The 23,784-nt window shown below is 33.7% G+C and overlaps 3 protein-coding genes across 3 annotated transcripts in view; 1 reads left to right on the top strand and 2 right to left on the bottom strand.

Moving 5' to 3' along the window:
* Positions 1-23,784, bottom strand: part of Gad1 (glutamate decarboxylase) — a 175,387-nt gene that overhangs the window by 32,818 nt on the left and 118,785 nt on the right. The gene's annotated exons all lie outside the window — the stretch shown is intronic.
* Positions 5,998-7,474, bottom strand: LOC140441990 (uncharacterized). Its single transcript, XM_072533013.1, has 2 exons — positions 7,271-7,474; positions 5,998-6,433 (listed from the first exon to the last, which is right to left on the bottom strand). The coding sequence occupies exons 1-2, from the start codon at positions 7,387-7,389 to the stop codon at positions 6,061-6,063; spliced, it is 492 nt and encodes a 163-aa protein (XP_072389114.1). The 5' UTR covers positions 7,390-7,474; the 3' UTR covers positions 5,998-6,060.
* LOC140441991 (uncharacterized) lies at positions 15,972-17,398 on the top strand. The gene is made up of 2 exons (XM_072533014.1): positions 15,972-16,163; positions 16,968-17,398. The coding sequence occupies exons 1-2, from the start codon at positions 16,045-16,047 to the stop codon at positions 17,338-17,340; spliced, it is 492 nt and encodes a 163-aa protein (XP_072389115.1). The 5' UTR covers positions 15,972-16,044; the 3' UTR covers positions 17,341-17,398.

Raw genomic sequence — 23,784 nt, 5'->3', positions numbered from 1 at the left:
TACTGCCGCACTTGAAGACATCTTTAAATCACTAAATTGGGAAACGAAGGGACTATCGATAAACGGAAAGTATTTAAACCATCTAAGATGCAGATGACGTAGTACTAATAGTCGACAGCTGGAAAGAACTGAAGACGATGATTGATGAGCTTCATACGGAATCCATAAAAAAAGGACTGAAAATGAATTTGAGTAAAACTAAGCTAATGTCGAATAAAGATGATCAACCGACGATAACCATCCAAGGAACAAAAGTGGAACATGTAGAAGAATACATATATCTGGATCAGAATATCAAGGTAAACAAAGAAAACCAAACTACCGAAATAAGCAGACGAGTAGGAATGGGATGGGCCGCATTTGAAAAACTCTCATACATACTGAAAGACAAAAAGATACCCCAAAACCTTCGAACCAAAGTGTTCGATTCTTGTATCCTTCCCGTCCTCACTTACGGAGCTCAAACCTGGACATTCACAAAACAGAACATGGACAAGATTCGAAAAACTCAGCGAGTCATGGAACGACAGATGCTTGGTATCTCACTAATAGATCGGCAAACGAACGAAGCAATCCGGAACAAAACAAAAATAAAGGACGCCGCGAAACAAGCAGCTAAATTAAAATGGAAATGGGCTGGACACAACGAACGTCTCGAAGATGGTAGATGGAACAAAGAAGTCGGAAACTGGCGACCGTACGATGCAAAGAGACCAAGAGGAAGACCTCAAATGCGCTGGAGCGACGATATCAAAAGAGTCGCAGGACCAATGTGGAAACGCCTAGCACACAACAGGGATGAATGGCGAGAAATGGGAGAGGCCTTTATTCGACAATTCGGATAGAAAAAGGGCTATATAAAAAATTTAGTAAAGGTAAAAATGGAGCTGGAAGGTCAGATAATTGAACAAGTAACGGAGTTTAAATATCTAGGAATCACATTATCTAGCTACGGAATTAAACAAAATATAGAAATAAAAATATCGGGAAAGAAATGGAAGGCAGAATTTACAAAAAGTTATCAGACCAATAATTTTATACGCGGCAGAAATACGACCTGACACAGAGAGGACAAAAAGAATGTTAGAAACAGTAGAGATAAAAATCCTTAGGAGAATCGATGCTAAGGAATCTATGGTACAGAGGAGTGTAAAGCTAGTTTGCTTCCGTAGTAGAACACTACCAGCCAGACAATCTAGAATCTCTTGATCTTCTGGCAAGAACACATCACAAATACAAGATATGATTCCAACCAACAATTTAAATGGATCTTCTTAGGGCCCTGCGACAAAAGGACTCGGACCAAGCATCCGAATCAGCCATTTAAATATAGAAGATATGAGCAGAAGTAAATGTGAGTACCATCAAAAGGTACTCATTGAAAATAATATTGACGTGGTCGCAATTTAGGAAACCCATCTAGAAATCGAAAAACAAATTCTCGCTAGAGCAAGAATTCATGGCTATGATTTATTTGGTGCAACTTACCATCCAGATTATGGAGTGGCAACCTATGTTAGAAACAAAATAGAAAATGCACACATATGATCTACATTGTACATAAATAACATTCATACGGTTACTATACAAAATGGGGAAATTACTGTCAGCAATATTTATAAACCTCCGGCAGTCCTGCCAGTCAACTACCTTTTCCTCGACCTAGGTAAAACTTTCAAAAAACAGACTGGGTGACTTTTACTGAGAGATGGGACAAATGTCTGGGATAGATAAACCCAACACGTGGAAACTACATGAGATTTGTTCGCGCGGTTATCTCTACAGCAAAGAAAAGTATCCCTAAAGGATTTCGTAAAGAGTATGTCTCAAGATGGGATGACAAATGTGAAAAATTGTATCAAGAATACAACGAATGCCAGGACCGAAAAATTACGGGCGAAGTACTACACAGTTTGGATACAGCCAGATGACAAAAATGGATGGAAACTGTGGAAGAATTAGACTTAAGTAAATCAAGCAGTTTCCAAAACTATAATTGCCATTTGGATCGTCAACCTTCGATAGGAGACGGCGCCATGAGAAGAAAAAAAGAAATCAAGCAGAAAAGTGGAAGAAAGTGAAAAGAAAACTTGGAAGTAGCACACTCCCAAGTAGACACAAAGTACTAATAGCTTCCAAAAGTGTGGCTTCCTACATTATAGCAACCTAATATTGGAACTGTTGGAACGCTTAATCTACAACAGAATTTGTAGAAACATATTTGAATTGATACCTATTAAGCCAGCAGGGTTCAGACATAATCGCAGCTGCACAGATCGGATCCTATCCTTAACAACACATATTGAAGCAGGTTTTAAAAGAAAGCAAAAACATCCGTTGCTTTTATTGACCCATCGATACTGTCTGAAGACAAGTGTCAGCTCAAATGAAGCTTAGCAATGGACTGCCACAGGGATCTGTTTTGGCACCCTTACTGTTTAATTTATACATCGTGGACCTACCTGGGACAACTTCGCAGAAATTTGGCCTTGCTGAAACGGATGACCTTGCCGTTATGGGAGAATACTTTCGCAAATGGAGGCTACGGCCTAATGCAACGAAAACCGAAGCGTGCTGTTTTCATCTGAATAATGCCCAAGCCAACAAAAAACTCTCCGTTTACTTTGGAAACAGACTGCTCACTCATAACTCAACAACAAAGTATCTTGGAGTGACTCTGGACAGAACATTGGTTTTAAAGAACACCTATAAAGAACGGCAGCAAAACTGAAAACGCGAAATAATATAGTCCAAAAGATATGTGGCACCACATGTGGTCCTCAGCCTCCGTACCCAGATTATCCGCCTTCTATACTCAACGGCTGAATATGCTTCCCCGGTATGGCTCAATAGCAAACACACAAAGATTATTGACACTAAATTAAACCAGACAATGCGAATGATCTTAGGTGCAATTACACCCACACCGAACTATTGGCTCCCATTCTGAGTCACATTCCACCGCCGAAACTGCGAAGAAGTCATTCTCTTCTCAGAGAATATCGAAAAATCAAGATTTTAAACAGACTGCGCTTCAGATATCCTCCATTATAAAGAGCCAACTTCTTACATGAGGAACATTTCAATCTCACCAATGCTTGGAGAAGACAATGGGAGAGCGACTCACCACAGGAAGCACACCAAATAGCCTGTTTCTATCAGGAACCGCCAGGCTTTTGACTGACCCGCAATACATGGACAACGCTAAACAAAATAAGAACAAGCAGCGGTAGATGTACTGACAGTTTATATAGATGGGAAAAAGCCCTTAAAGCCGAAGGCGATTCCCTGGAGTGTTTGATAAGTTCCTGAATGCGACCGAAAACGTTTTACATTATATTAATAATACATTAGATGTTCGTTTGTAATACTCCATGTAACGTTTTGTATTGATTTTTAATTATGTGTTCTTAGTGTGTACCATACGATTAATAAAAATAAGTAAAATATGGGACAGAGCTAGAAGTACAGATTCACGACGAATTAAACTACGATTTTATTATTTTTTTTCTTTGGTCTTATTAGTTTTACCGATGGGAATAGTTGTCTGGGACTAGAGTTTTGAATATTTATGCTTTAAAAACCGACGTTGAATAAATCTGACAAAATTATTTTTGCTGTAAAACGTAGGTATTTCATAAATATTATTGGGATATCATTGGACCCTGCAGATGTGTTTTTGGAGTTTGCAATGAAAACTTCAAGTTCTTGAAGAGTAATAGTATAGCAACATTTAATAAATCGTAAGTTTTTGATAATTTTAAAAGATTATATATTTTTCTTGTGTAAAAAAACATTCCGGAGTTATATTTTGGTCGCTAGAATTTTCATAGTAAATTTCAGCTAAATTTTCGTCAATAATTTTTTTACACGTAATCATCTTGTCTTACAGCTGACGTTGTGCGTCAGTGCATTTATGTCTAAAGGAGTTGGAACTTTTAAATTTACGAATTTTAGACCAAATAATCTGTGAGTTTCGGACAAATTGAAAGAACACTAAATACTAGATCAAATATTGGCTACGTCTATGAGTGCGAAATGGCCCCAAATAGAAAGAACGCAGCATATCAAAAAACCATCGACGCATGCTGTACACGGAGAAAAAAAGAAGAGTATAGATGTCTTAAAAAAGAGGAAAAATGTATCCATTGACGTAAGAAGAGGGAATACGAACAGAACACTGTGAATGTTCGATTTTAAAACAAAGTTTATTCGATAAAAATGAAACGAGGAAATACTACAAATCCTTGAGTAATAACCGTTGAGAATTTAAACCACGATTAAACATTTGTAAAGACATTAATGGTGAAATTCTACATGATAAAAACTCAGTTCTTAACATATGGGCACAACATTTCAGCGAACATCTAAATATAAACGATATTAAAGGAGGTTACAACATAGACAATCAACAAAATCTACAACGTTAACTACACAGTGAAGACCCAACAAGAGAAGTGTCACAATGCCATTCTAAAACTCAAAGACAATAAAGCTCCAGGAATCGATGAAATCTGTTCGGATATGTATAAAAAAGGTAGTGATAAACTTTTTGCAACAATCCATAAACTAATATTACTTATATGGCATACGAAGAATATTACTTATATGGCATATGTACCAGAAGAGTGGCGAAAGGGAATAATATGTCCGTTGCATAAAAAAAGTGATCAGTGTAAGAACTATACAGGCAATACTCTGTTAGCATCTGCGTATAAAACCTTTTGCAATGTATTGTTTAAAAGACTTTAACATTTTACAAAGGATATTGTTGGTCAAATTCAATGCGGATTTACTGCTGGAAAGTAAATTACACATCAAATTCAAGAAAAGTCACTAGAATATAACATAAATACACACCATCTCTTCGTCCACTTCAAAGCAGCCTATGACAGTGTGAAAAGAACTGCATTATATAATGCAATGATAGACTTTGGGATCCTACCTAAGTTGACCCAACTAATAATGGATGTATTAATATAGACGAATGTTGAGAATTCTATGGGTACAAAGAGTTACTAATGTTGAGGTACTTGGTCGCATGTGTAAACAAAAAGAATTACTAAGAATAATCAGAGAGAAAAATGCAATACTTGGGTCATGTGTTGAGAGGCGAAAGATACGAATTACTTCAAGTTATACTGGAAGAAATAGTACAGGGCAAAAGATCAGTAGGAAGACGCCAGAACTCGTGGCTGAAAGACCTGAAAGATGGTCCAATCGCTCATCCACAGAAATCTTTCGCGCAGCAGTTACCAAAACTACAATCACCATTTGGATCTCCAACCTTCGAAAGGAGACGGCGCCATGAGAAGAATTGAAGGAGAAAACTCTACGTTTTTGTGACATTAGTAATGGTTTAAGACGCGCTGGCGTGTTTCCTTTTTAATATTTCCTTGGAAAAGGCAATAAGACAATTAAATATTATTTTGGTTGAGGTAGGGATGACATTCGACTTGATTGTTGACTGGCTTGATCTTTGCGATTTTTAGAACTCTTTCGATCTGTTTTTCGTGGAAGTTGGACACAAATTAAATATTAGAATGAATGAAGCTATTTTTAATAGATCGACGCAAATTCTCGCATTCGCTGATGATATAGTTATAGTGGGCAGAAGTATGAGAGACATATGAGAGACTTCATTTCCTCATTATGGAAGTATTATATTATAATATAATATTTATATATGAAATTGGTGTTAATAAAGATCAATTAAAATTAGTTATACCATCTTTTTCTTAGAAACTATTTTGCCAACAAATATTTACAAGAATTTTACTTAAAACTACTGATAATACGAAGATTTGCAGTGAAGAGATCTAGTCAAAATTATCCTAATAGATGAGAAAGATTTATGACGTAACCGTTAATAAAAAAAATTGTGTTTATTGTACAATTTGTAAATTTTACATTTCTTAAAAAAAAAACAAAATCTACTTTCACTAGAATCAGAATTTGGGATAAAGCTGGAGGTGTTTATACGGATTTTTAATACAATTTAAAAAAATAATAATTTATTTAAAAATATTTGGTACAGTTCTTTTTGATTTTTGTTTTAAATTAAGGTCTAGCCTCCAAATTTAAATATACTCCCGCTTCGGGTTTGCCGTTTCCACCAGGTCCACCATGGTGTTGACTTAATTGTCCTGTCAAATCTACGTTAAGATGTTTGTCTTTAACAAAATTGTATTTAACTCCAGCATTGACATCAGTACCATATCCGGGCGTTCTGTCTGCGGATACAAAGGCAGTAGTTTTTGTTGGCTTATTAGTGTATTCCAAACGACCACCAAAAGAATCTGGTTTTAGTCCATGGGAATCCCATGCTTTCGAACCACTGTAAGCTCCATCAAATTGGTGGTTACCATTACTCCAGATGTTTCCTTTTTGACCAAGAGTGTATCCGTTTGGGTTGGCGCCCCAGGTTAAGTCTCTGAAAAATGGTATTCAATAATATACTAAATTTTCTTAACTGTTTGGTATAATCACTATAAAATCTTAGAGTTAGCAGATACGACTCACGCACAAGAGGTGCAAGCATATGGAAATATAAATCAATATACACGGGATAAGTTAAGTCATATGAAAATAAAGTTAAAAATTTAAAAGATATAAAGATATAATAAATCAAAATATCTACAAAAATTTTCAAGGAATTTAAGAGAACCTACCAATCAATAAAATAAACTTTTCTATTTACGATTAGGAAGACATAAATCCCAAAATTCCATCGGATTTCATCATTATGATGCAAAACAATATCCATGATAAATATCAAAACTTTCAGACAAAAATTCAGATTTTCGGACGATAAATATGTGATACAGGTGATTAAAGCGATGAAAAATGATAAAAATAATTAAACTGAATAATATAATTATAAAAAAATTAACAAAAGAAGATTATATCGCGTGGTTCACAGGGGGTTCTTAGCTGGGGTACAAAATTTTATTTTCTACTGATGATAAAATCTTTTATTTTAAATGTGAGGTAGTAAAAGATCCAAAAAGTTAAAAGATCAAAAGATAGGGGTGGATAATACGAAATAGCAACAAAAGGGAAAATTTAAAGGTGAAATGAGATCAAAAGGAAACTTACTATATGACTAATTTAGCGATATTTCACACATTCAATGTATTAACTGTTTAAATTTGTCTAAATGTAGTTTAAAATACTTATGTAGGGTTCTAAATGTTGATTTAATTTTATTTATAAACCATTCAAACAAAACAACATTTTTGTATGGTTTTTGGTGTTTTTATTTACTTACCTCCTTTCTCTATGTACTGGAACTACAAGATACTCCTGTCCACTCTCATCTTCAATGACATCCAATGGAAGGGATACAACCACGCCAATGTAAAAAGCAATGATAACTAGACCTTTCATTGTGAAATATAATTTTCTTGATTACTTTAAAGTTGCTATTTGACTGATACTGAAACTGAGTATGTCTTAGGTATTTATATCAAACTTTATGAGTGAATTTTAAGTAGTTACCCGTTTTGTACTGTTAAGTCAAGGTTACAAATATTGCATCTCGTTAATAAGGTGAAGTACAGTTTCCAAGCGCACACAAATTTGGAAAGCGTAAAAATGTATTGATATTTTATATATTTCTTACTACAATATTATCAGCTGTTATTATTTACAAAGGATATTTAGTTGTATAATGGATCCCGGTTTTGGGTTTTACAGATTTTGGCATGGAATTATTTGTTCCTGACATTCCGTTTGCAATTGCTATGGAGGTTTATTAAAGGTGATGCAGCAACGATTGTTAAAATGACCAACAATTAAATTTTAAAAAACGTAGGCCGCAAAAATCTACATGGCTTAATTAGTTTTATATCTGGAAATATTATTTAGAGATCTAGAGATGTACTATATGTATTGCTGGAAATGAAGACTGTGTCTTAAAAAATATATGAAAAAATATTTATGAAAATATACCATGCACACTAAAATTAACGCATAATTTTTAAATTTTAATTTTTGTTTCTTCCTCTTTATCAGCAATTTTGCTTGTTGATTGGCGGATTAATACCTCGATGAAAAGTTGTCACTCTATCTTTTGCGAGGTCGTCCGATACTTCTTCCGATTGGTGACTTATCGCTTGCTATTTTGACGACAAGGGCCTCTCCCATTCTGCTTATGTGATTATTCCATTCTTTTTTCTATTTAGTGCCCATTGATTTATACACTGTACGTTCATTTTCTTCTATAGTGTATTTTTATGTATGAGAGAGTAATAAAACAATAAATTATGTATGCAAATCCCTAAACTGTTGATACGGGTGACTCAATGAAAAACAGATATTTGTCAACAAGTTTACAGAAGTATATAGGAAAACAATTTTAAATTGACTATGACCACCAGGTATAAAGGTTGGAGCAGAATAGAATACAATAGTTGTGAGGGTTACTAATCCCTAAATAAGGTTGCCAGTGTCGGAGTGATGGAGGTTAACAGGTACTAATGAATTTGCAAGAAATGTAAGATGTTTATTTTATTGGTTATATATAACCAATAAAAGTTTAATAAGTACCTACCTATTTGCAAAATAAAGTTTAATTCTTTAGATAAAATAAAACGTTTTATTTTATCTGAAATGAGTGCATTCCACGAAGTAAGGGTTTCAACAATCAAACATTTAATTCTTTAATTCCAGGAATCTACGACAGTAATTGACTAGATAATTACCTTCTAAACTTATTCCACAGAAAATGTGATAGTGGGTTTTTCCATTTTGTAGGAAGGTCCAAGTGGCGTATTCAAAATTCTTAACAGTTCACTAAAAATAGGTACTTCAGTTGCAAGGTGCAGTTTATTGTGTATACTAGTGTTATGGAAAATTTGGAAGTGCCGTGTAAACGCCGAAAAATTGGTCCTTTAACAGTTAATGAAAAAACATTAATATTTAATTGTTTTAAATCATTTACAGACAAACGTTTATGTGAAAGTGTTGATGAGACCGTTGAGTTAGTTAGCAGTACACTTGGTGTTGGGAAATCTACGATTTACAGAGTTATTAAAGAAGAGAAATGTAGTTTTCAAATGCCACGTAATGCTCCAGAAAAACCAAAATTTCAAATAGAATATCATTTTAAAGAAGGACTTCGACGGAAAGTGCATAAATTCTTCTTTAGACAAGAATTTCCAACATTGGATAAAGTTCTTGTCTCAGTTCGAGATGATAAGGATTACCCAGAAATGAGTCGAAGTACGTTATGGAAACTTTTAAAAGAAATAGGCTTCCGCTGGAAAAAGAATCCCAGAAAGTCTATTTTATTAGAAAGAAGCGATATTGTCATATGGAGAAGACATTTTCTAAGAACCATAAAGGAAATGAGAAACCAAAAAAGAAAAATATTTCATCTTGATGAAACATGGATCAACGAGAGTCATACACCAAATAAATTTTGGCAGGATGAAACTGTTACAAGTCAAAGGCGCGCTTTTGTAAATAACTTATCTACTGGTTTAAACCCACCATCAGGAAAGGGACGCAGGCTGATAATAGTACACATTGGCAGTTCAGACGGTTTTGTTGAAGGTGGTTTATTAACTTTTGAATCAACTCGTACCGGTGAGTACCATGAAGATATGAACGCTGATGTCTTTCAAGAATGGTTCGAACAAATGATAGATCTTCTTCCTAAGAACTGTGTAATAGTAATGGATAATGCAAGTTATCACTCCAAACTTATAGAAGGACTGCCCACAACCAAGTGGTTAAAAAAAGACTTGACAGAATTGGCTGGGTTCAAAAAATATTACGGACCATCCCGGATCTATAAGAAAGGAACTTTATTCGTTGTGTGTCCTTCATAAAGAAACATTTAAAAAATACGAAATTGATGAAATTGCCAAAAATCGTGGAATGACAGTACTTAGATCCCCACCATATCATTGTGAATTAAATCCGATTGAACTGGTATGGGCACAGATAAAGAGTGAAGTTTCAAGAAAAAATACCACTTTTAAAATTCATGATGTTAAACAGTTGTTTTTGGAGGCCGTAAATAATGTAAAACCTGAAAACTGGGAAAAGGCAGTAAATCACACTATTAAAGAAGAGGAAAAAATGTGGAAGCTGGACAATATTACTGATAAAATAATCGAGCCAGTTATTATAAATCTTGGTTCTGAAAGTTCCTCTTCTGAATCTGATTTGGATTTGTAACAAGTAGCTGTAAGTTTTATATTAATATTTTTATTCATCTATTTAACATGCCTTAGACGGTTTTAAAAACTCTTTTTCTCTTTTGTAATTTTTAAAAATTAAAAAAAATGTGAATTTTTTAAAACCCTTTTTAATGTAGGCCAGTCAGTTCTAATATAGTGTGTGATAAAAGAGGTCACTTTTGTTTACATACACATAACACTTTATAACACTGAAATAATTCATTTATTTTTTACAATTATTCAAAGTAATTTTTCAATTAATCTTGAGCACGCCCATGGAGTGGTCGGAGGTACCAGTTAAAATTATGCTAATTACTCTCTCGTTCATAAAAATAAACTATAATGTCTTCACTTTTTTCTTTCGATCTCTCAGCGTAATTATTCTCAGTACTCTCATCTCTGCTGTTTCCAGTAGCCTTTATGTTGTGGCTGTATCGGGTCTTTTTGAGGCATATGTCAATAGTGTTCTTACACTGGCTTTGTAAATTCTTGACTTACTTGATAAAGTTGGAAAACATGGAAAATTGATGGAAATTCTTGGACAAGTAGGAATAGACGACAAAGACTTTGGGTTTGACCTAGATACTTCTAAATCAATTGAAATTAGTAAGATTAGACAGGGGTGTATCTTGTCACCATTGCTTTCTAATCTATATTTGCATATGTGCAAATTCTCAAAACTCAACAGAATTAAGATCAGTTATCTGACGTATACAGTGATCAAGATCTACAGAAATCTTAAGAATACTAACAAAAAATCATATGGGTACACTAATAGAATTCTTTAATGACATTTATTATACGGGAGAGATTCCGAAAGAATGGTTCATATCCATATTTATTCCAATACCCAAAAAATCAAACGCAATGAAGTGTGAAGAGCACAGGACAATTAGCTTGATGAACCATATTCTAAAAGTGTTCTTACGGGTGATACACGAACGTATCTATAAAAAGCTACATGATAGAATAGCTGAAAACCAATTGGGATTCAGAAAAGGCTTCGGCACCAGAGAAGCATTATTTATTATACAAACACTAATCGAACGATGTCGAGATGTCAATTGCGACGTATTCATATGTCTAGTCAACTTCGAAAAAGCTTTCGACAAAGTACAACACCGAAGAATGGCAAAAATACTACAGAACACAGAATTAGATGACGAAGACGTGAGAATCATTGCCAATCTATACCGATATCAGAAAGCCATAATACGAATAGACCAACAAAAATTGAAAGAATACCTATAAATCGTGGAGTAAGACAAAGATGTGTGCTTTACCCTTTACTTTTTAATATGTATTCAGAATAATTGTGTAAAGAGGTATTAAAAAAAGTAAATGAAGGCATATTTATTAACTGAGCACTTCTGAATAATATTACATAATACTCCTAGCCTACAGCAGAGAAGGACTACAGATATTGGTTGATCGCATTACCCAATACTGCGAAAGGTATGGAATGGCACTGAATACAAATAAAACAAAAATCATGGTGGTAAGCAAGAACAAGATTGAGGAAGACAGTGTTTATGCTAAAGGAAAACTTTTAGGCAGGGTGCACAGATATCAGCTCAAGGTGCACTCAAATGAAGAATGGGATAGAAGTACGAAAATAAAATGGCGTATTGAGATAGCTAGAAGTGCATTTAATAAGATGAAAGCAATTTTATGCAATGGGAACTCAACATCGAAATTAGAACAAGAGTATTGAGATGCTACGTGTTCTCTGTCCTGTTGTATGGAGGTGAGGCCTGGACAATTACAGAGGCGACAGAGAAAAAACTCATTAACTTTGAAATGTGGTGTTATCGAAGAATGTGGAAAATATCTTGGACTGAACATATAACAAATTCGGAAACGTTACGAAGAATGAAAAAAGATTAAAGAAATACTCAACACTATAAAGAAAAGAAAAATGAACTACTTTGGTCACATACCAAGAAACGAGAATTACGAATTGATGCTGCTGGTGATACAAGGGAAGATGGAAGACAAAAGAGGACCGGGGAGAAGACGCACGTCGTGGCTGAAGAATCTGAGACAATGGAGTGGGAAAACGTCAATAGAACTTTTTAGAACTTTTTAGCTGCAGATAGAGTATATCAAATGGGCCATGAAGATCGCCAATGTCCTTAGGGATAGGGCACGTTAAGTAGAAGATCTGATGTATGTGGATGATACTTTACTGCTTGCGAGTTCTGTGAAAGAACTACAGTTATTACCTGACAGGTAATGGTACCTGACAGCAAATTGCGAAGACTATGGCTTAAAACTTAATACTTTAATAACTAAATATTTATTTATGGTAATCAGAAAAATACCGGTAGGCTACTACATAATTACAGCATACGGTAATGAAATAGAAAAAGCCAAAAACATCACTTATCTAGGTTTAAATGTAAATAACAATTGGGATATGAGTAAAGAAATAAAATCCACATTGAAAAAGACTGTACAGTGCTCCAAGGAATGAAAAAAGTATTATGTAAATAGAATAGAATAGAAATAGGCTTTATAGTCACTGAAAATTGTACAATTTTATGGATAAAGCTTACAAAAAGTCAAAAAAATAACACAGTTGAAAATTTACTAAAATTACATAAATCGTTAATATCACAAAATAAAAAATAATAAAATACACAATCCATTGCATAATTTAAATAAATTGTAAATCGCATAATAACAACTTATCAACTAATAAGTTTCAGTTGCTGCATGTGATACCCAAAAATATATAAAAATACTTTAGTTATAAGTTATTGTACTTGTATACTTGTATAGTTATATACGTATAGTTGTAGTATTATACACTGTGTCCGAAAAGTATAGAACCAATTCTTTTTTGGCTAAACAGAGCATTTTAAGAAATAATCCTGAAACACGTCGATTTTTGATTTTAATTTACCGTATTTTAAAATAATATTCTAATATACAGGGTGAATTACTTTCGAGTAATGACGCCACCGTTATTTTTTTTTTTTTTAATGGAACACCCCCATTTTGTCACAATTTTCGGATTACTCTAGCTGAGCTGCTTCCAAAAATGTATCACATATTGATTCAAATTGGTACAGGGTGGACAAAAATACAATAGTTTTGTGTGTGCTCATAAAGTAACGCGTTAGTTAAATTAACAATATCAAAAATACTTATTGTCTAGCGGACAGAATATGAAAGAAATTATTTCTTATCAATTTAAAAGAAACATAGTAGGCTATGTTTTTGTTAAATGTCATTATTTGTTTAGTAATTTATTGATGTTCAGTGACAGTTTAGTACTACAATATTTTTGGTATTTGTGAATGTTTTAATTATTGCTTAGATTTAATTTGAAGTAGAAATGGAGTTAAGTGTAAAGCAAAGAATTGAAATACTTATGATGATTGGGTATGGAGACAGATCGCGAAATCAGATGGAAATGTGCAATTTGTTTAATGATAAATATCCAGAAAGACCTATAACGCGTTCAACAGTCAGTAAGATTGAAAAGAAATTTCGGGAAACTGGTACGGTTGAAAATGCACGGAAATCAGGTCGTCCCTCTGCAAATGCTGATACAGCATTAGATGTTTTACTTAGTTTTGAAGAAGATGCGCACACTTCTGTGCGTAAAGTTAGTCGCGATATCGGTGTTAGCCAAACAAATGGCATCCTTATAAAATCAAACTTGTGCAGGAATTAAACGAAGATGATCCCGATAGAAGAATGCAATTTTGAAAAGCAATGATGGATAACTGCCACCGAGACCCTCTCTTGGTACAAAACATTATTTTTTCTGATGAGACCACTTTCACGTTAAATGACGAGGTTAACCATCAGAATTGTAGCTACTGGGCAAAAGAAAACCCCCAGTGGATGCGCGAGAATCATACACAATACTCGTAAAAGGTAAATGTATGGGCTGCAATTGTAAGAAATCGAATCATCGGACCCTACTTTTTCGAAGGTAATTTAAACGGGGCAACGTACCTTCAGTTTTTATGGGGGTATCTCGTACCTACTTTACGTAATTTGTTTCCCAGCAGACGTAATCCTGGAGGTTTTGATGAAAGTTTTTGGTTTCAATAGGATGGTGCACCTCCACATTAGGCTGTAGTTGTTAGAAGGTACCTAGATGAAATTTTTCTGAACAGCTGGATTGGTAGACGTGGACCTATTGAATGGCCAGCGAGGTTACCAGATTTCAATCCTTTGGATTATTTTATGTGGGGCCATCTGAAGAATGTTGTGTATCAAACGAAACCAGCAAATATTCAAGAATTACAACAGAGAATTCGGACAGCTATAAACAATATTTCTCAAGACACAATAAACAAGGTTCAACAAGAATTTGTACAACGTTTGGGTTACTGTCAAATACAGCAAGGGCTGCAGTTCGAACATGTATAAAGTCATGTATTTCATCATATTCTGTCCGCTAGACAATAAGTATTTTTGATAATATTGTTAATTTAACTAACGCGTTACTTTATGAAGACACACAAAACTATTGTATTTTTGTCCACCCTGTACCAATTTGAATCAACATGCGACACATTTTTGGAATCAGCTCAGATAGAGTAAACCGAAAATTGAGACAAAATGAGGGTGTTCTACTTAAAAAAAAAATGACGTCATTACTCGAAAGTAATTCACCCTGTATATTAGAATATTATTTTAAAATACGGTAAATTAAAATCAAAAATCGACGTGTTTCAGGATTATTACTTAAAATGCTCTGTTTAGCTAAAAAAGAATTTGTTCCATACTTTACGGACACAGTGTATATGTATAGTTGTATAGTTATTGTACTTGTATATAAGCGTACAATACTGGACATAATATTAACAATATCTTGTAAATAAGGCTCGTCATAATATCTTCTCGAGATTATTGAATGGATTTGAAAGCTTAACGCTCACTAAATCGCTATTTTCAAAATTTCGAAATGTGGGTTTATCCACGCATAAGCTGTATTGACAAAGTGACAACTATTGAAGAGGTGTTACAACGTTTAAAAAACAATCCGAAGTAGTGAAAATGGTAAAAATACAAAACTATGAGTATTTTGCTCATGCCATGAGCAAAATACTCATATTTTGTATTTCTGTATTTTAGCTAGTAAAAAGTGATTGAGAAAACGGAAGAGAAAAGGTATATATTTAGCTCATATTAATAGTACAATATAATAATAAGTATTCAAGTATAACGGAAAAAAATAAAGAGAATAATACAATGATATATAAAAATATGATGTCCCTTATATAACCAGCATGTCTTTTTGAAGAGAGCACTAAAATATTTATTACAACTTCTAGGAAATAACAAATGTAACATAAAATTAATACATAAAGCATAAAGCTTTATGTATAAAAACTAATTATCAAGAAATGTAGAGTTTTGCAGCCGACATTTTTTGGCATTATACGTTATTTTCTTATCGTATTTATCTTTGAAAAATCTCCCTGAAAAAAAACCGTTATACAAGCAAATGTTCTTCGTAAGTAATAATTCCAGCTGATAATATAGTTATTGAATTTTTTTATATTTTGTAAAATATTAATTATATATAATTTTAAAAGAAAATTAAATATAATATTGTAATTATACAAATTATATCTGTAATTTTGATTATAAGAAATGATATATTTTAGTATCAATATTTTCTATGTTCCAAATTTGTTTGCGCTTGGAAACTGTACTTCACCTTATTAACGAGATACAACATATTTTGTAACCTTGACTTAACAGTACAAAACGGGTAAGTACTTAAAATTCACCCACAAAGTTTGATATAAATACCTAAGACATACTCAGTTTCAACATCAGTCAAATATCAACTTAAAAGTAATTAAGAAAATTATATTTCACAATGAAAAGCTTAGTTATCATTGCTTTTTACATTGCCGTGGTTGCATCCCTTCCATTGGATGTCATTGAAGATGAGAGTGGACAAGAGTATCTTGTAGTTCCAGTACATAGAGAAAGGAGGTAAGTAAATAAAAACACCAAAAACCATACAAAAATGTTGTTTTTATTGAATGAGTTGTAAAAAAAATTAAATAAACATTTAGAGCCCCACATAAGTATTTTAAACTACAATTTAACAAGTTTAAACAGTTAATTCATTGAAATTGTGAAATATCGCTAAATTAGTTATATACCAGTAGTAAGTTTGCTTTAGATCTCGTTTCACCTTTAAGCTTTCTCTTCTGTTACTATTTCGTATTATCCACCTCCTCTATCTTATACAATTTTTGGCCAGTTTTGCACTGCATCTGCTTAACAAATAGTAGTTTCTAAATTTTATAAAATATCTTTTTATATCTTTTATAAAATATCTAACATTTTACAATCAACAAAAATTAAAGTTTGGTACAAGAACCCCTCTATAGAATCTTCTTTCGCTGATTTTCCTACAATTATATTAACCAGTTTAATTATTTTTGGTAACTTTCATCGGTTTAACGACCTGTATTACTTTTATCTTCCAAACATCTGAAATTTAATAAAAATTTTTTGAAATTATTTATCGTGGATATTGTTTTGCATTACGATGATGAATTCTGATAGAATTTTGGGATATATCTTCCTAGGTTAGGTTCTCCTAAGTTTCCTTTAAATTTAGTGTCTAAAGTTTCTTTTTTATTTATGAACATATCACATTTATTGTGATTTATATTACTACTTCTTGCTCTTCTTATGCGTAAATTGTATCTGATACCTTTATGATTTTGTAGTGATTATATAAAAAAATCTAGAAAATTTGGTATATTGTTGAATATTATTTTTCAGAGACTTAACCTGGGGCGCCAACCAAAATGGATATACTCTTGGTCAAAAAGGAAACCTCTGGAGTAATGGAAACCACCAATTTGATGGTGCTTATACTGGTTCGAAAGCATGGGATTCCCATGGACTGAAACCAGATTCTTTTGGAGGTCGTTTGGAATACACGAATAAGCCAACAAAAACTACTGCCTTTGTGTCCGCAGACAGGACACCTGGATATGGTACTGATGTCAATGCTGGAGTTAAATACAATTTTGTTAAAGACAAACATCTTAACGTAGATTTGACAGGACAATTAAGTCAACACCATGGTGGACCTGGTGGGAATGGCAAACCAGAAGCAGGAGTTTATTTAAATTTGGAGGCTAGACCTTAATTTAAAACAAAATTTAAAAAGAACTGTACCAAATATTTTTAAATAAATTATTTTTTTTAATTGTATTCTAATTATGTATAAACAGCCACAGCTTTTCTTAAATTCTGACTGTAGTGAAAGTAGGTTTAAAAAAAATGAATAATTTACAAATTGTACAATAAATACATTGTTTCATTAACGGGTTACCGGTGTTAACGGTGCTGAAAAATAATATCTATAAGTATGTGTCTATATCTATAGAAAAGTGTATTATGTTGATCAATTCAACTTTGACCACCCTTACTTACTGTTTGAAGATTTGTGAAGATTTGTGAGATGGGTAGACCGATACACCTGGTGACACTTAAAAATCTGTACAAGACCTAGACAAGGATGCGTTTTATCCCCTGCCTTATTCAATACTTGTGCTGAAAATGCCATGAATATGGCTTTAGAAGAATGTATTGATGGAGTAACGGTGACTGGTAGAAAAATCTTCAATTTAAGATTTGCTGATGATACTACATTATAGCAGCATATGAATAAGAAATGCTAGATCTCATGTAAACAGTTAAGTGAGAAAGCATTCAAGTTGGTCTCAAATTTAATAAAAATAAGATGAACATTAGACAGATTCAGCAATATTCAGTTAAGTTACTACATGCAGGAATACCAAATAGTAGACAGCTTTAACGATCTAGGTATATCATCAGAAGACTTCCAAAAAGACAAGATAAGACTGATGAATGCATTTCTATTCTTAATATTTTTATACAGAGTAACTTGGACTTTTTACACACAAGAACTCTTGGAGATGTGGTATTGACCGATGGAGAAAATTTGTTAGAAGTATTGGAAGAAACCACGATTCTCAGTAATGTAAAAAACAACAACAGAGAGAGAGAGAGAGAGAGAGAGAGAGAGAGAGATGTAAGTTATGTGACGAAACATGTACAACGAGTTACCAAATCCATTCTATTAAAGAATCTTTTTATAAATGATTCAAGAAGAGCATTCACCACCACAGCTAGTTCATCCAATGTAAAGGGAATTCCACGCTTAGCCTCGACGTTTCTCCGCACACCATGCCATCGTCCTTGTGGAAACAGTTTGATGACTATCTCCAGCTTCTAGTCATATGGTATGCCATACGGAGCACAGGCGTCGAAATGCTTCATTGCGATCTTATACCTTCATCCCAGATGTCCTCGTCCAGCTTGTCACACAGTTCCTTCCAGTACCTCTTCTTCTCGGCTCGGATCCTCCTATTTAACTCCTTTCTCGCACGGTAAGATGTATTCACACGTTACACCTCTTCCGCGCTCGGACGTATTCTCGCCCTTATCAAGGGATATAAGGTGGACTGGAGTGTATATGATGAGATTATTAGATGGGAGGTACAGGGGGCTCGACGTCTTACACCTTCGGTGGAAGGCCTCGAGCAGGTTATGAAAGCCGCGGTGCATATGAGTAAAATTGGGACTAAGCGTACGGGTAGAATGCCTTACTGGTGGTGTGTCAAGATATAGCAACTGAGGAGGGAGTGCGCAGCCCTTCGCCGGCACTTGACAAAGGCTATATTTCCAAAGCTGCGCTAGCGGTATGAAGAGAGACTATTATTATATTTTTATAAATGCGACAAAAACACTATACAATATTTTCTAGTTTATTTTTATTTTCGTGGGGTTTATGAAATGGATCAGAAAATAGAACCATATCTTTTGGTTAGATTATTTTTACAGTTTTGTTTTTGAGCTTATCGCAAGTATTTGTATGCATTTTATGTAATTTTCAAGGCGAATATTTATAGTATTCAAATATTGGTACATGCATTATTTAAAATTAATGATTTTTTCGTTGAAACGCTTTTGTTTTATGTTGAGAAAACAATAAACCACCTTGTTAAAAAAATATGTTATTTTCGTTTAAAAATGATCAAGCAGTTACGTAAAAATAGGTAAGTTACTTGACAAAGTAAGTAAAATTAACAAATTAAAAAAAAGCCATTGGCATTGCCAGTCAATATGCTAAACAAAATTCTAATCAAGTTTTAAAACTAGCAATAAAAGTATATCTGTTAATATTATAAGATTATATTCAATATATCGTGGCAAAAAGGAATTGTTTGTCTGACTTACATGGGATCTCTAGTATTTCGCAGTATACATTGACCGGACCTACTGACTTATTATTTTTTAGTGCTGCAATGGCAGGAAATAAGATTAACGCGAGACAGCTACTCAGTTGAGTAAGTTTAGGTTGGGCAGAGGAGAAAGCTTACCACACGTGTGTTCTACCACTCCTAATATACTTACGGAGCAGAAATCTTAACTCTTACAAAAACATCAGTAAAAAAATTGAGAAAGACACAACGTAAAATGGAGAGATCAAGAGTTGGAATAAGGTTGAGAAATATATTAAAAAATGAAGAAGTTGTGATATCTTCTCCTTCTGTCAAGACTACCATTTTCATGGTACAAATTTAAAATTAGTTATAAGGAAATACGTGGGATGACCTTTTAAAATTATAATAATTAGTAATTCTACTTTTTATTATAGTCTGGCAAGTATTAAATAAAATTTGTCAGCCGAGACGATGCCCCCTAAGTGGTGAAATGTAGCCAAAATCACGTGCTCATCATAAATTCTAGGAATTTGTGAATTTGATTATTAGCGTCCCTGTTCCTTGTTGGTTACTCTTCTTCTTCTTCTTATGGTGCCGTGCACCTATAGTGCGTTGGCGAATTATCTTAAGGTCAGACGTCTGTCTTTTGCGGCATGCAAAAGTTCGCCAGTGTTAGTTACGCCTGTCCAGTTCTTTATATTTCGCAGCCACGACATTTGTTTGCGACCTACTCCTCTCTTTCCCTCAATCTTTCCTTGGATAATTAGTTGAGGAATTGAGTATTTTTCCCCTCTCAGGATGTGGCCCAGGTATCCAATCTTTCGTGCCTTGATCAAGCTGAGCAATTCTCTCTCAGTATTTGCTCTTCTTAGGACTTCCTCGCTTCTCACCCTATCTGTCCATGGTATGCGGAACATTCTTCGCAAGGTCCACATTTCGAAGGCTTCCAACTTGTTAATGGAAGATATTTTCAACGTCCATGTCTCCATGCCGTATAACAATATGGACCATACATAGCACTTAACCATTCTGTAACGGAGATTGAAGGAAAGATTGCGGTTACAAAGTAGCGGTTTAAATTTAAGAAAAGCTTGTCTTGCTTGTTTGGTGCGGCATTTTATTTCTTGTTGAGGATCCCATTGGTCATTCACCATCATTCCCAAGTATTTGAATGTTTTCACTTGCTCGATTGGAGCATTATCTACGTGCAGTTGTACTCTGAAAAATGCGCCCTTTCTTATTGTCATGCATTTTGTTTTTCCAGCATTTATCTTCAGGCCATATGTTTTTCCTGTGGTGTTTATTTTATTTAGTATCAACTGCATATCATGTTCGTTATCTGTGATTATTGCGGTGTCGTCAGCGTAACGAATGTTATTTATCGGGTACCCGTTGACCTTTATACCTCAATCAGTGCCTTCAAGTGCCTCTGCAAAAACATTCTCCACATAGAGGTTGAACAGCATAGGAGACAAAATACTGGTTACTCTACACTGTAATAATACAATATTATATTTCTGCTAATTAAAATAAAAATAATACATTAGAGATCTAGTTTATAAAATAATTTTTCATTCACATTAATAATGTGTCGACTGGATGAATGAGCGGAAGTCGACTACCTTCCTAAAGATTTAAAATACTCAAATTAGTATATTCATTTTATTTCCGAGGATATTCAATTATTCAGTCTGTTAATAGAAAGAGTACTAGCAACCACAGATGTACGCTTGGTCTGTATGTACATAATGTCTTCTAAAAACATGTCAAAACTTGTTTATTTGGAAAAAGTGATACACCGACAATAAGTCATACAATACTCCCGATAATTGATTCTACGTATTTTGTAGCGGTAAACAGAACGAAACGACAACAATTTTCAAGATTTAAAGTTTATTTCTGAGACAAAATTAATTCTCTTGAGTATCAAATAACCTAGAAACCTATTTAATAAAGGAATTGATCAATTTTCTGACATTATGTCAAAATGTGTTTACATAGCACAAAAGAAACAACAAATGAATCAACAGCTAAATCAGCAGATAACTGCAACTATACACTGAAGTAAATACGTTTATTTTATAAGCGTCTATAAAACCTAAAAATGTAGTCAAATGAAGAAATGAAATACAAAGTAAACGTTTAACTTGCATGGTATGGAACAGGAATGATAACACAGCCCAACAAAGTAAAAAAATTGGTGTTTGAGAAATAACAAATTTTAAATATTTCTGATGCTCTGGTTTTCAAAATTAGTTTATTTTTTCATAGTAGTTTTTTTTGAAAAGATATACATAAAATGTATATCGAAAAGATATACATAAAAGAACCTGGCAATCACCAGATGGACTTACTACTCTGTATCTGTATCTATAGAGTAGGGAGGGCAAGTTAAGTTCCACAGCATTTAGGCCACAATTGACCCATTGTGCATCCTCCCAGGAAGCTGAGGAGCAGGACTCACCGAACGCGTACTCTCGTATTAACGATAAATCCGGGCATTCACATAGGACATGGTCTACAGTTTGGTCTTCTCGTTCACACTTCCTGCATAAAGGTATGTCTGCTAGTCCTAGTATGTGGAGATGTTTGCTTAGTTGACAATGACCAGTTAAAAAAGCAACTATCAAGCGTAGGTTTTTTACGTTAGTTATGTAGCGTTATATTTACACTATGGTTAGGATAAAACGACCCCGTCCAGAAAAAGTAATTTTTACATTTTTATTTACAAAAATCGCAAATATAAGTACAATTTCTGTGTTCCAGTTATACCTGCATACACATTGCACAAATTGCACTTAATCCAAACCTCCTTCGCCTGCGATTTACTGAATAATTCCGAGCAAATATCATCAAATCTCATATTTTCTTGAACGTTTCTTGAGGTTACTATCAAGCAATAATAGGACTTTATTTTCAACTGATCACTGTGTATGTTGTTAAAAATGCTTTAAAAACAGAATGAAGGTGTCAGATTTTATGTATAAAGATTCGTTGTAAAGAGAAAGTGTTCCATATGGGGCGCCTTAAAATAATAATTCATTCCTTCCTTTGCGAGGGAATATAAATGGTGGCGGGGTGAATTGACTCGCAGCATTTATACATAGAACGACGTCTCTTTATTAAAACCTCTTGCTCTGGCAGCTGAGGTTGCTTCAGAAGTTCTAAGAAGAAGAGAAGAAATCACTGGATAGCTCTATAAAAAGTCCGGCTGGAACGGCTGAAATCAAGTCGTTCCAGCTGACTTTTTGTTTTTAGAAAACCTATTCTTAATACCATTCCTCTTCGTAAGGTCGTAGGCCATTTCACAAATGTTTTTCTTCGTCATGCCAAATAGTTGGTCTTCCATCTTTAAAACATACTCCTTTAATTAAGTCTCCAATTCTTTGGACAATGTTGTAGGAAATCCACCAAGGATTTTCGAATAACCTGTTGCCTATGAATAAATTAGTCTACTTTTATTTCACTTACCAATACATTTTAATTTTTGGCCGTTTTTTAAGTGCCCAAGGGCAGATTATAAAGCCAAGTAGCTATTTTAAAAGGTATGCCGTTAAAAATATTTTCCAAGGCAAGTCTCATTGAATTTGAATCCCATTGCTGTTATAACCATTATTTCTGTAAAGATGATATACATTTGATCGTTATAAAAATATTCCAGTATAACTCAAACCTTTATTTGGTAATCTAAGCAAGCGAAAAAGGGTCCCCGGGGTGATTTTGTCTCAACATGGAGGAGCCATTTTTCCTCAAAATCTGGTCAAATATAAAAACTAATTTACATCAGTGACTTCTGATTTTTAGAGAAATTGCAACATATATGAAATAAACAGAAAAAATACCTTTTTAAACTCCATTCAAAAAATTAAAACGCCTAAAAACACAACTTTTGTGAACACGGAATTAGCAATATTGCATGTGCTTTTATAGGTCATATTAAAACTAGCCTTTCATATTAAAACTAGTAGAACTGAATAAATCAAAGAAAGCTAAACGGCGGTTTTATAAAAATTATGAGAAAAATGTTAGGGGACCATTTTACCGAGGAAGACCATTTTACCCGACTTTCCCCTATAGCAAAACCTCCCCTTTTTGGCTGATTAACCAATAAGAGATTTTTTCAGTATCCTTTTTCTAAGTATGACGACAAAAGACAAAACACTAAAAATTTAAAATCTACAATTTTACAAAAAAAAAATATAGAGGTTTATTTATTTCACATGTTTCCAGGCTTTCCTCTACGTGTTATCATTTTTAATAATTACGACAAATTCATAAATTTATGATGCATCCCTAAGTCAATTAATCATATTATTAGAATTAGTTGAAACAGTTAATAA

The sequence above is a fragment of the Diabrotica undecimpunctata genome, chromosome 5, assembly GCF_040954645.1.
Source record: "Diabrotica undecimpunctata isolate CICGRU chromosome 5, icDiaUnde3, whole genome shotgun sequence".
Taxonomy (NCBI): Eukaryota; Metazoa; Arthropoda; class Insecta; order Coleoptera; family Chrysomelidae; genus Diabrotica; species Diabrotica undecimpunctata.
Note: the sequence above shows the minus strand (reverse complement) of the source record. Positions and strands in the feature narration are given on the sequence as shown.

Bases quoted from the DNA above. Each gene is read 5' to 3' on its own strand.
- LOC140441991 (XM_072533014.1), top strand. From the start codon at position 16,045: ATGAAAAGCTTAGTTATCATTGCTTTTTACATTGCCGTGGTTGCATCC. The intron at 16,164-16,967 runs GTAAGTAAATAA...ATTATTTTTCAG, and splicing joins CCAGTACATAGAGAAAGGAG to AGACTTAACCTGGGGCGCCA.
- LOC140441990 (XM_072533013.1), bottom strand. From the start codon at position 7,389: ATGAAAGGTCTAGTTATCATTGCTTTTTACATTGGCGTGGTTGTATCC. The intron at 6,434-7,270 runs GTAAGTAAATAA...ACCATTTTTCAG, and splicing joins CCAGTACATAGAGAAAGGAG to AGACTTAACCTGGGGCGCCA.